This window comes from Phyllobates terribilis, unplaced genomic scaffold (assembly GCF_046119375.1).
Source record: "Phyllobates terribilis strain yellow unplaced genomic scaffold, ASM4611937v1 Scaffold_8__6_contigs__length_399053987, whole genome shotgun sequence".
NCBI lineage: Eukaryota > Metazoa > Chordata > Amphibia > Anura > Dendrobatidae > Phyllobates > Phyllobates terribilis.
This window is the reverse complement of record NW_027362768.1, coordinates 205,712,097-205,723,566: the sequence shown is the minus strand read 5'-3', so window position 1 is coordinate 205,723,566 and position 11,470 is coordinate 205,712,097. Positions and strand designations below refer to the sequence as shown.

Sequence of the window (11,470 nt, the reverse complement as noted above, 5' to 3'; positions counted from 1 at the left end):
TAAAATAAAAAAAAAAAAATCACCATTTTCCGAAACCCGTAGCGTCTCCATTTTTCGGGATCTTGGGCCGGGTGACAGCTTACTTTATTTGCGCCGTGCTGCCATTTTTAGTGATACTATTTTGGGGTAGATACGATGTTTTGATCGCCCGTTATTACAATGTTGCGGCGACCAAAAAAATACGTAATTCTGGCATTTAGAATTTTTTTCTCATTATGCCATTTACCGATCGGATTCTTTTTACATATTGATAGATCGGGCGATTCTGAACGCGGCGACACCGAATATGTGATTTTTTTTTGTTTTGAATGGGGCAAAAGGGGGTGATGTAAACTTTTATATTTTTTTAATTGTTTATTTATTTTTTTTTACTTTACACTAGCTTTAATAGTCTTCATGGGAGACTAGAAGCTACAGAAACACCACCACCCTTTTCCTGGACCAGCTCTTCTCCCATTTGGCACAGATGATTTTAACTAGCAGGAGACTGCAAAGAGGGACCAGCCTATTTTTGCTCTTGCTTGAGAAAGGTGATGTGAAGAATGGCACCAGAGGGATCCCACCGCTGCCACCACTGTGAAGAATGGCACCAGAGAGATCCCGCAGGATCCCACCGCTGCCACCACTGTGAAGAATGGCACCAGAGAGATCCCGCAGAATCCCACAGCTGCCACCACTTGTGACGGATCCACACCTTGCCGCCCGCCTGACGACACTATTATGTCAGACAGATCACGTGATAAGGATCTGCCCTTTGCACCAACGTGATATTCCGCACCCCCCTCTCGGACGCGTAAGGTCAGATTAGTACAGTTCTACACAGACACCCCCTGTCCACATGGGTACAGGAAGGCACCGGGAGTGAGAAGAGGTGGCCCACTCAGTCACTGACGTGGCACCACACTCGCTCACACCAGACAGGCTGAGAGGCTCCTTCACTAGCCCCAGTGAAGCAGAGCCTGGTCAGCCTGGTAGAGCTGCCACCAGTTCCTATTAAATATAATTCCCGCTAGGACTGGGGGATTATATCGGGCCAGGAACCAGACCCGGTAGCATGTTCGTGGGACAGAACAACGGACGTGAGAGTTCGTGGATCGAGATAAAAGAGCTGTCCAAGGTGAAATTACATATTTAATCGCCTTAAGGGCGCACTAGACAATACACTATATACATAAGTGTTATACATACATAATGGTCAAAGATGCAAACACAATAGTAGGGGTACAAAAGATACAAGCAGTTATGAAGAGTCAGTGACCAGTCAGATGGAAGGCCTGGCTTGCGGGGGAGGGGCTGCCACATTGGAGGCTGGTGATCCCCTTTGTTGCAGGACGTCTCCCACAGGATGTGTCGTCATGACCTCCCAAGGAAAAAAAGACACTGGGCTATGGCTGCTGGAGCTCTTAACCCCTCTGGGTCACTCCCCATCCTGCCCCCTGGCTGGGCATAAATTTCCACCCCTGGTCTCTCAGCTACAAACTTTAAAAACTAAAATGGGCTATACTTCCTTAATGGACGGTCCTAGGGAGCAGTTTCTGATGTCATCGGATTCAGCCGGGCCCCTGCTACGCGGGGAGACCAAACACAGTGGCCCTAGGGGTTTCCAAAAGCATGTGCCGTGTATCTCCCCATCCCTATGCGCTAGGCGGTGCTGGAAGCCAGGGTGACATTCATCCTGTTCGTGTGATTCCATGCGTTATGCATACCTCCGGCCAATCAGTGCCGCCTTGCTCCATACACTTGTATGGAGAGCGAGGCCACGTCTACTGGCTGGGAGTATGTCACACAGAGTGACTGCAGAATTATCACTTTTGACTGGACAACCCCTTTAAACTAAGAACCCCGTTCAGTTTGTAAATTTGAGCTGAGAGACATTAGATCAATGTATGAATTTTTGGACACAGAAGTAAATCCAGCTGACCCCCTGCAGTCCCACATTTCTGGAGCACAGATAGCACCCGGGCAGGATGCAACATCCAACAGAGAAAACAGAAAAATCCAGCTCACAGATAAAGTCCAAAAAAGTGCATTTTATTTTCTAATGTACATGAAGCAAAGATTAAAATTGAGAGAAAAAAAAATTATTAAAAAAAGAGAACGCAGACATCTTTTGACGTGTTTCGAGCGGCAAGCGCTTTTTATCTATAGATCATCTTGACAAAGAGCGCTTGCCGCTCGAAACGCGTCAAAAGATGCCTGCGTTCTCTTTTTTTAATCTTAATTTTTTTTTTCTCTCAATTTTAATCTTTGCTTCATGTACCTTAGAAAATAAAATGCACTTTTCTGTGAGCCGGATTTTTCTGTTTTCTCTATATGAGGTTTGGAGGTGTGGACCGTGCTATTTTTTTGTGCATGATGAATAATTATGTGATGAACCCGTGGAGATATTCCAAAATTGTGGGTAAGCAACTTTGTTTCAAGCTTGTGGTGCTCGCTCACACTCACCTGTGGCAAGTCTGGAAATAACTGGTCTGCAAACCATGTCCTATGAGGAACGGTTGCAGGATTTGGGAATGTTTAGCTGCGAAAGAGAAGACTGAGAGGAGACTTAATAGCTGTCTACAAATATGTCAAGGGCTGTCACATTGTAGAAGGATCATCTTTATTCTCATTTGCACAAGGAAAGACTAGAAGCAATGGGATGAAACTAAATGGGAGGAGACACAGATTAGATATTAGAAGACACTGTATAACAGTGAGGAGATCAATGAGTGGAACAGGCTGCCACGAGAGGTGGTGAGGTCTCCTTCAATGGACGTCTTCAGAGGCTGGAGAGGTATCTGTCTGAGCAGCATTTCTCAACTCCAGTCCTCAGGAACCCCCCAACAGATCAGGTTTTCAGGATCTCCTTACTATTGATCAGGTGAGAGAACCTGTCCCATTTTTGGATGCCTTGATAATAATTCCATCACCAGTGCAATGCTAAGGAGATCCTGAAAACCTGATCTGTTGGGGGGTCCTGAGGACTGGAGTTGAGAAACACTGGTTGAGTGACTCCTGCATTGAGCAGGGGATTGGACACGATTACCCTGGAGGTCCCCTCCAACTGTAATATTCTAGGATTCTCTGTAACAGGTGTCGGCAATATGAAAAACATGAAACCAGATAAAGGGGAGAAGACGACCAATCTTAGCATTGTGTGCCACACTAAGCATGGAGAACAGAGAGAGGAGAACCATCTGAGGACTGCAGAACCAAAATTGTAGAAAAAAAAAAAAATCAACAATCTCAAGGTTACAAGCCAATCTCACGAGATCTTGATGTTCCTTGGTCCACAGTGCGCTACATAATCAAGAAGTTTACAACCCATGGCACTGTAGCTAATCACCATGGACGCGGACAGCAGAGAAAAACTGATGAAAGGTTGCAACGCAGGATAGTCCGGATGGTGGATAAGCCGCCCCAATCAAGTTCTAAAGAAGTTCAAGCTGTCCTGCAGGCTCAGGTGCATTAGTTCACGCTGACACTATCTGTCGAAACTTGAATGAAATTAAACGCTATGGCAGGAGACCACCCAGGAGGACCCCACTGTTGACACAGACATAAAAAAGCTAGACTGCAGTTTGCCAAAATCCTTCTGGAAAGCGCCTTGTGGGTAGACTTTTTGGTAACATGATTGTACTATTTACTGAAAATGGAATGAGGCCTACAAAGAACACAGCACCTACAGTCAAATATGGTGGAGGGTCACAGATGTTTTGCTGTGTCTGGCACTGGGTGCCCTGACTGTGTGCAAGGCATCATGAAATCTGAAGCTGGGTGTGCGTCCTAGGTCATGGGTCTTCCAGCAGGACAATGACCCCGAACATACTTCAAGATGCCCCCAAAAATGGATTGAAACAAAGCGCTGGAGAGATCTGAAGTGGCAGCAATGATTCCGGATGTAAATCCCATTGATCATCTGTGGAGAGATCTTACAATTGCTGTTGGGAGAAGACGTCTTCACATATGAGACCTGGAGCAGATTGTAAGAAGAGTCCAAGATCCCAGCTGAGGAGGAAGAAGCCGATGATTATAGGAAGCGACTGATCGCAGAGATTTATTCCAGAGGGGGCAACCAAATAATAAGGAGGGGGCGACAACTGTGTCCGGCCCATTATTGGGGTTTTGTGTGAAATTATCTCCAATTTGCCTTTTTTCAGTTTTTTGTGCTGTTCCGATACACAAAGGAAATAAACCGGAGTATAAGAAAACACTGGAATTGTGAATGATCTGCGAGAAAGACTTCATTTTCTGCAACAATTTCAAGGAGGCCGACACATTCGGCAATGACAGTATATACCACGTGCAGAATTATTAGGTAAATTAGTATATTGATCACATGATACTTTTTATACATGTCGTCCTACTCCAAGCTGCATAGTCTTCAGAGCCAACTACCAATGAAGTAAATCTGGTGATGTGCATCTCTGTAATGAGGAGGGGTGTTGACTAATGACATCAACACCCTATATAAGGTGGGCTTAATTATTAGGCAACTTCCTTTTCTTTGGCAAAATGGGTCAGAAGAGAGATTTGACGGCTCTGAAAAGTCCAAAATTGTGAGATGTCTTGCCGAGGGAGGCAGCAGTCTTGAAATTTCCAAACTTTAGAAGCGTGATCACCGAACAATCAAGCGTTTCATGGCAAATAGCCAACAGGGTCGCAAGAAGCGTGTTGGCCAAAAAAGGCGCAAAATAACTGTCCATGAATTGAGGAAAATCAAGCGTGAAGCTGCCAAGATGCCATTCGCCACCAGTTTTACCATATTTCAGAGCTGCAACGTTACTGGAGTATCAAAAAGCACAAGGTGTGCGATACTCAGGGACATGGCCAAGGTAAGGAAGGCTGAAAAACCACCACCTCTGAACAAGAAACATAAGATAAAACGTCAAGAATGGGACAAGAAATATCTGAAGACTGATTTCTCAAAGGTTTTATGGACTGATGAAATGAGAGTGACTCTTGATGGGCCAGATGGACGGGCCAGAGGCTGGATCAGTAAAGGGCAGAGAGCTCCACTCCGACTCAGACGCCAGCAAGGTGGAGGTGGGCTACTGGTATGGGCTGGTATCAAAGATGAACTTGTGAGACCTTTTTGGGTTGAGGATGGAGTGAAGCTCAACTCCCAGACCTACTGCCAGTTTCTGGAAGACAACTTCTTCAAGCAGTGGTACAGGAAGAAGTCGGTATCGGTCAAGAAAAACATGATTTTCATGCAGGACAATGCTCCATCACATGCATCCAACTACTCCACAGCATGGCTGGCCAGTAAAGGTCTAAAAGAAGAAAAAATAATGACATGGCCCCCTTGTTCACATGATCTGAACCCCATAGAGAACCTGTGGTCCATCATAAAATGTGAGATCTACAGGGAGGGAAAACAGTACACCTCTCGGAGCAATGTCTGGGAGGCTGTGGTGAGATCTACAGGGAGGGAAAACAGTACACCTCTGGGAACAGTGTCTGGGAGGCTGTGGTGGCTGCTGCACGCAATGTTGATCGAAAACAGATCAAGCAACTGAGAGAATCTATGGATGGAGGCGGCTGAGGGTCATCATAAAGAAAGGTGACTATATTCATCACTAATTTTTTGGGGTTTTGTTTTTGCATGTCAGAAATGTTTATTTCTATATTTTGTGCACTGATATTGGTTTACCTGGTGAAAATAAACAAGTGAGATGGGATTATATTTGGTTTTTATTAAGTTGCCTAATAATTCTGCACAATAATAGTTACCTGCACAAACAGATATCCTCCTAAGATAGCCAAATCTAAAAAACCCCACTGCAACTTCCAAAAATATTAAGCTCGGATATTTATGGGTCTTTTGGGCTGATTGACAACAACATAGTTGTTGATCAATAATAAAAATAATCATCTAAAATACAACTTGCCTAATAATTCTGCACACAGTGTATACTGTGTATTGTACTGACCCCTGTGTATAAAGACAGAGCGGATCTAGAGCGGGTGTACTTATATATTGTGTACTGTATCATTATCCTGTACCCCCGAGTGTCATTGCCACTGTCCTCTACCCCAATGTTGCATCTTCACAGTATGTTTTCTGGGGGGCAAATCTTATCGGGGGCACCCCATCATTTCGTGATTTTTCATTACTTTTGACTCTTTTATTCACTTTTCACACAAAGGACAGAAAATTGTGCAGGAAGAGAGGAGCGGTTCCCCAGAATGCGTACGCAGCCCCCCACACACGCAGGAGACCTCCTGAAATCTATACTTTTACCATTTTTCAGTTTTTTTTTTTTAAAGGGACATGGAAAATGTGGGTGTCCCCTGGCCCACCCGTATTCTAGAGGACGGGCCACGTGTCTGCACAGTCCACTCTCTGGTGACACATATAGGCGATCGCCCACTCCCCCGTGTGACGGCTCCGCCAGCAGCATTTCCAGGCGCTCTACATCATCTATCTCCAGGGAGAACGGGGCGATCGGGTGACTCTGCGGCCATGTTGTCCTCATATTTCCCAGGGTGAAGGATGCCAAGCACCAAGGTCCTGCTCTACAATCAGTGCCATGCAGTCCCCTCCTCATCAGATATAACAGGGGCAGCTCCTCACCGTCGGAGCTGCACACAGGCTGGCCAGGGCCATGCTCCAGGCGCCCCCTCCCCAGGGCAGAGCCCACAGAACAGTTTGAGGCTGCGCCCGAACCCGCGTTATAAGAAGGTGACATCGTCCTGGGACTGCACCCAGCGCCAGTGCGCGTCGTATGCCCTCCCGCTCTGGCCCGGCCTGAGGTTGGGTTTCTCCTCCGGTCCTGGCTGGGCGAAGGGGCCGTTGGTCATGTAATTGTCAGTGGTGGTCAGCGGAGGGCGCTGTGGGGTGGACGACACAATGGGCTCACTGGTGCTCAGGCTATACTCGTCCATGTCATCGGCCAGCGTGTCCAGGAAGCTGCCGATAGAGATGCTGTCCAGCCGCTCCGCCGGGTCCTGGAGGCTGTTCCAGCTGCTGCGACGCGATGTCTCCTGACTACCGGCCAGACTGTACTGACTGCTGGTCAGACTGCTGCAGCGACTCGTCAGCGCCCCCTTCTCCTCCAGAATCCACTTCACTGCCTCAATCCCCTCATTCACCAGGAGCAGCTGCTGCAGAATCTGCACGTCAATGGCTCGCAGGCCGGCCTGGGGGAAGGAGAGAGAGGATCAGCGGCGTCCGCAGGTCTTACTGCACAGTCCTGGGGGAAGGAGAGAGAGGATCAGCGGCGTCCGCAGGTCTTACTGCACAGTCCTGGGGGGAGGAGAGAGAGGATCAGCGGCGTCCGCAGGTCTTACTGCACAGTCCTGGGGGAAGGAGAGAGAGGATCAGCGGCGTCCGCAGGTCTTGCTGCACAGTCCTGGGGGAAGGAGAGTGGATCAGCGGCGTCCGCAGGTCTTACTGCACAGTCCTGGGGGAAGGAGAGAGAGGATCAGCGGCATCCGCAGGTCTTACTGCACTGTCCTGAGGGAAGGAGAGAGAGGATCAGCGGCGTCCGCAGGTCTTACTGCACAGTCCTGGGGGAAGGAGAGAGAGGATCAGCGGCGTCCGCAGGTCTTACTGCACAGTCCTGGGGGAAGGAGAGAGAGGATCAGCGGCATCCGCAGGTCTTACTGCACAGTCCTGGGGGAAGGAGAGAGAGGATCAGCGGCGTCCGCAGGTCTTACTGCACAGTCCTGGGGGAAGGAGAGAGAGGATCAGCGGCGTCCGCAGGTCTTACTGCACAGTCCTGGGGGAAGGAGAGTGGATCAGCGGCGTCAGCAGGTCTTACTGCACAGTCCTGGGGGAAGGAGAGAGAGGATCAGCGGCGTCCGCAGGTCTTACTGCACAGTCCTGGGGGAAGGAGAGAGAGGATCAGCGGCGTCCGCAGGTCACAGGTCTTACTGCACAGTCCTGGGGGAAGGAGAGAGGATCAGCCGCGTCCGCAGGTCTTACTGCACAGTCCTGGGGGAAGGAGAGAGAGAGAGGATCAGCGGCGTCCGCAGGTCACAGGTCTTACTGCACAGTCCTGGGGGAAGGAGAGAGAGGATCAGCGGCGTCCGCAGGTCTTACTGCACAGTCCTGGGGGAAGGAGAGAGAGGATCAGCGGCGTCCGCAGGTCTTACTGCACAGTCCTGGGGGAAGGAGAGTGGATCAGTGGCGTCAGCAGGTCTTACTGCACAGTCCTGGGGGAAGGAGAGAGAGGATCAGCGGCGTCCGCAGGTCTTACTGCACAGTCCTGGGGGAAGGAGAGAGAGGATCAGCGGCGTCCGCAGGTCTTACTGCACAGTCCTGGGGGAAGGAGAGAGAGGATCAGCGGCGTCCGCAGGTCTTACTGCACAGTCCTGGGGGAAGGAGAGTGGATCAGCGGCGTCCGCAAGTCTTACTGCACAGTCCTGGGGGGAAGGAGAGAGAGGATCAGCGGCGTCCGCAGGTCTTACAGCTCAGTCCTGGGGGAAGGAGAGAGAGGATCAGCGGCGTCCGCAGGTCTTACTGCACAGTCCTGGGGGAAGGAGAGATAGGATCAGTGGCGTCCGCAGGTCTTACTGCACAGTCCTGGGGGAAGGAGAGAGAGGATCAGCGGCGTCCGCAGGTCTTACTGCACAGTCCTGGGGGAAGGAGAGTGGATCAGCGGCGTCCGCAAGTCTTACTGCACAGTCCTGGAGGAAGGAGAGAGAGGATCAGCGGCGTCCGCAAGTCTTACTGCACAGTCCTGGGGGAAGGAGAGAGAGAGGATCAACGGCGTCCGCAGATCACAGGTCTTACTGCACAGTCCTGGGGGAAGGAGAGAGGATCAGCGGCGTCCGCAGGCCTTACTGCACAGTCCTGGGGGAAGGAGAGAGAGGATCAGCGGCGTCCGCAGGTCTTACTGCACAGTCCTGGGGGAAGGAGAGAGAGGATCAGCGGCGTCCGCAGGTCTTACTGCACAGTCCTGGGGGAAGGAGAGAGAGGATCAGCGGCGTCCGCAGGTCTTACTGCACAGTCCTGGAAGAAGGAGATAGAGGATCAGCGGCGTCCGCAAGTCTTACTGCACAGTCCTGGGGGAAGGAGAGAGAGAGGATCAGCGGCGTCCGCAGATCACAGGTCTTACTGCACAGTCCTGGGGGAAGGAGAGAGGATCAGCGGCGTCCGCAGGTCTTACTGCACAGTCCTGGGGGAAGGAAAGAGATGATCAGCGGCGTCCGCAGGTCTTACTGCACAGTCCTGGGGGAAGGAAAGAGATGATCAGCGGCGTCCGCAGGTCTTACTGCACAGTCCTGGGGGAAGGAAAGAGATGATCAGCGGCGTCCGCAGGTCTTACTGCACAGTCCTGGGGGAAGGAGAGAGAGGATCAGCGGCGTCCGCAGGTCTTACTGCACAGTCCTGGGGGAAGGAGAGAGAGGATCAGCGGCGTCCGCAGGTCTTACTGCACAGTCCTGGGGGAAGGAGAGAGAGGATCAGCGGCGTCCGCAGGTCTTACTGCACAGTCCTGGGGGAAGGAGAGAGAGGATCAGCGGCGTCCGCAGGTCTTACTGCACAGTCCTGGGGGAAGGAGAGAGAGGATCAGCGGCGTCCGCAGGTCTTACTGCACAGTCCTGGGGGAAGGAGAGAGAGGATCAGCGGCGTCCGCAGGTCTTACTGCACTGTCCTGAGGAAGGAGAGATAGGATCAGCGGCGTCCGCAGGTCACAGGTCTTACAGCTCAGTCCTGTGGTGGGAAGAAGGGGGACCTATAGAGATCAGCGGCATCCAGATCCTGAAGGATAGGGGTCACACTCCTACACCCCAAGCCGGTGTTTCGGGAGTCTGGTGATCTCGTCCATAGACAAGTCGTTGTGCAGCCGCGTCCATGATGACTGCGACCTCCGGGGTCCGCATAGTGTACTCCCTCAATGACACCGAGCCCGAGAGTAGAGTGGCCCCAACAAGCAGAGGGCCCCAGAGCAACACAGAAGAGGCAGCGGCCAAAAATCCTGACCGAGACGGGGTTCCTTGTATAATACACCAGTGGAGGGGGGGGGCTCCTCGTATAATACACCAGTGGAGGGGGGGGGCTCCTCGTATAATACACCAGTGGAGGGGGGGACTCCTCGTATAATACACCAGTGGAGGGGGGGGGGGCTCCTCGTATAATACACCAGTGGAGGGGGGAGGGCTCCTCGTATAATACACCAGTGGAGGGGGGAGGGCTCCTCGTATAATACACCAGTGGAGGGGGGAGGGCTCCTCGTATAATACACCAGTGGAGGGGGGGGGGGGGCTCCTCGTATAATACACCAGTGGAGGGGGGGGGGGCTCCTCGTATAATACACCAGTGGAGGGGGGAGGGGCTCCTCGTATAATACACCAGTGGAGGGGGGAGGGCTCCTCGTATAATACACCAGTGGAGGGGGGAGGGCTCCTCGTATAATACACCAGTGGAGGGGGTGGCGCTCCTCGTATAATACACCAGTGGAGGGGGTGGCGCTCCTCGTATAATACACCAGTGGAGGGAGGGGGGCTCCTCGTATAATACACCAGTGGAGGGGGGAGGGATCCTCGTATAATACACCAGTGGAGGGGGGAGGGATCCTCGTATAATACAACAGTGAAGGGGGTGGCGCTCCTCGTATAAAACACCAGTGGAGGGGGGAGGGATCTTCGCATAATATACCAGTGGAGGGGGTGGGGCTCCTCGTATAATACAACAGTGGAGGGGGTGGCGCTCCTCGTATAATACACCAGTGGAGGGGGAGGGATCCTCGTATAATACACCAGTGGAGGGGGGAGGGATCCTCGTATAATACACCAGTGGAGGGGGTGGGGCTCCTCGTATAATACAACAGTGGAGGGGGTGGCGCTCCTCGTATAATACACCAGTGGAGGGGGAGGGATCCTTGTATAATACAACAGTGGAGGGGGTGGCGCTCCTCGTATAATACACCAGTGGAGGGGGGGGGCTTCTCGTATAATACACCAGTGGAGGGGGGGGGAGGGATCCTCGTATAATACAACAGTGGAGGGGGGGGGGGGAGGGATCCTCGTATAATACAACAGTGGAGGGGGGGGGCTTCTCGTATAATACACCAGTGGAGGGGGGGGGCTCCTCGTATGATACACCAGTGGAGGGGCTCCTCGTATAATACACCAGTGGAGGGGGGGGGGCTCCTCGTATAATACACCAGTGGAGGGGGGGGGCTCCTCGTATAAAACACCAGTGGAGGGGGGGGGGCTCCTCGTATAATACACCAGTGGAGGGGGGAGGGCTCCTCGTATAATACACCAGTGGAGGGGGGGGGGCTCCTCGTATAAAACACCAGTGGAGGGGGGGGGGGCTCCTCGTATAATACACCAGTGGAGGGGGGGGGGGCTCCTCGTATAATACACCAGTGGAGGGGGGGGGGCTCCTCGTATAATACACCAGTGGAGGGGGGGGGCTCCTCGTATAATACACCAGTGGAGGGGCTCCACGTATAATACACCAGTGGAGGGGCTCCTCGTATAATACACCAGTGGAGGGGCTCCTCGTATAATACACCAGTGGAGGGGCTCC

At 51.8% G+C, this 11,470-nt stretch overlaps 1 protein-coding gene across 1 annotated transcript in view; it reads right to left on the bottom strand.

The window, feature by feature from the left end:
• Nucleotides 1–2,239: 2,239 nt before the first annotated feature.
• The window catches only part of LURAP1 (leucine rich adaptor protein 1), a 48,395-nt gene continuing 39,164 nt past the window's right edge, over nucleotides 2,240–11,470 (bottom strand). Inside the window, exon 2 of the mRNA XM_073644051.1 lies at nucleotides 2,240–7,128. Within this exon, the coding sequence (XP_073500152.1) occupies nucleotides 6,661–7,128 (468 nt within the window). The 3' untranslated portion in view covers nucleotides 2,240–6,660. The remainder of the gene's footprint in view (nucleotides 7,129–11,470) is intronic.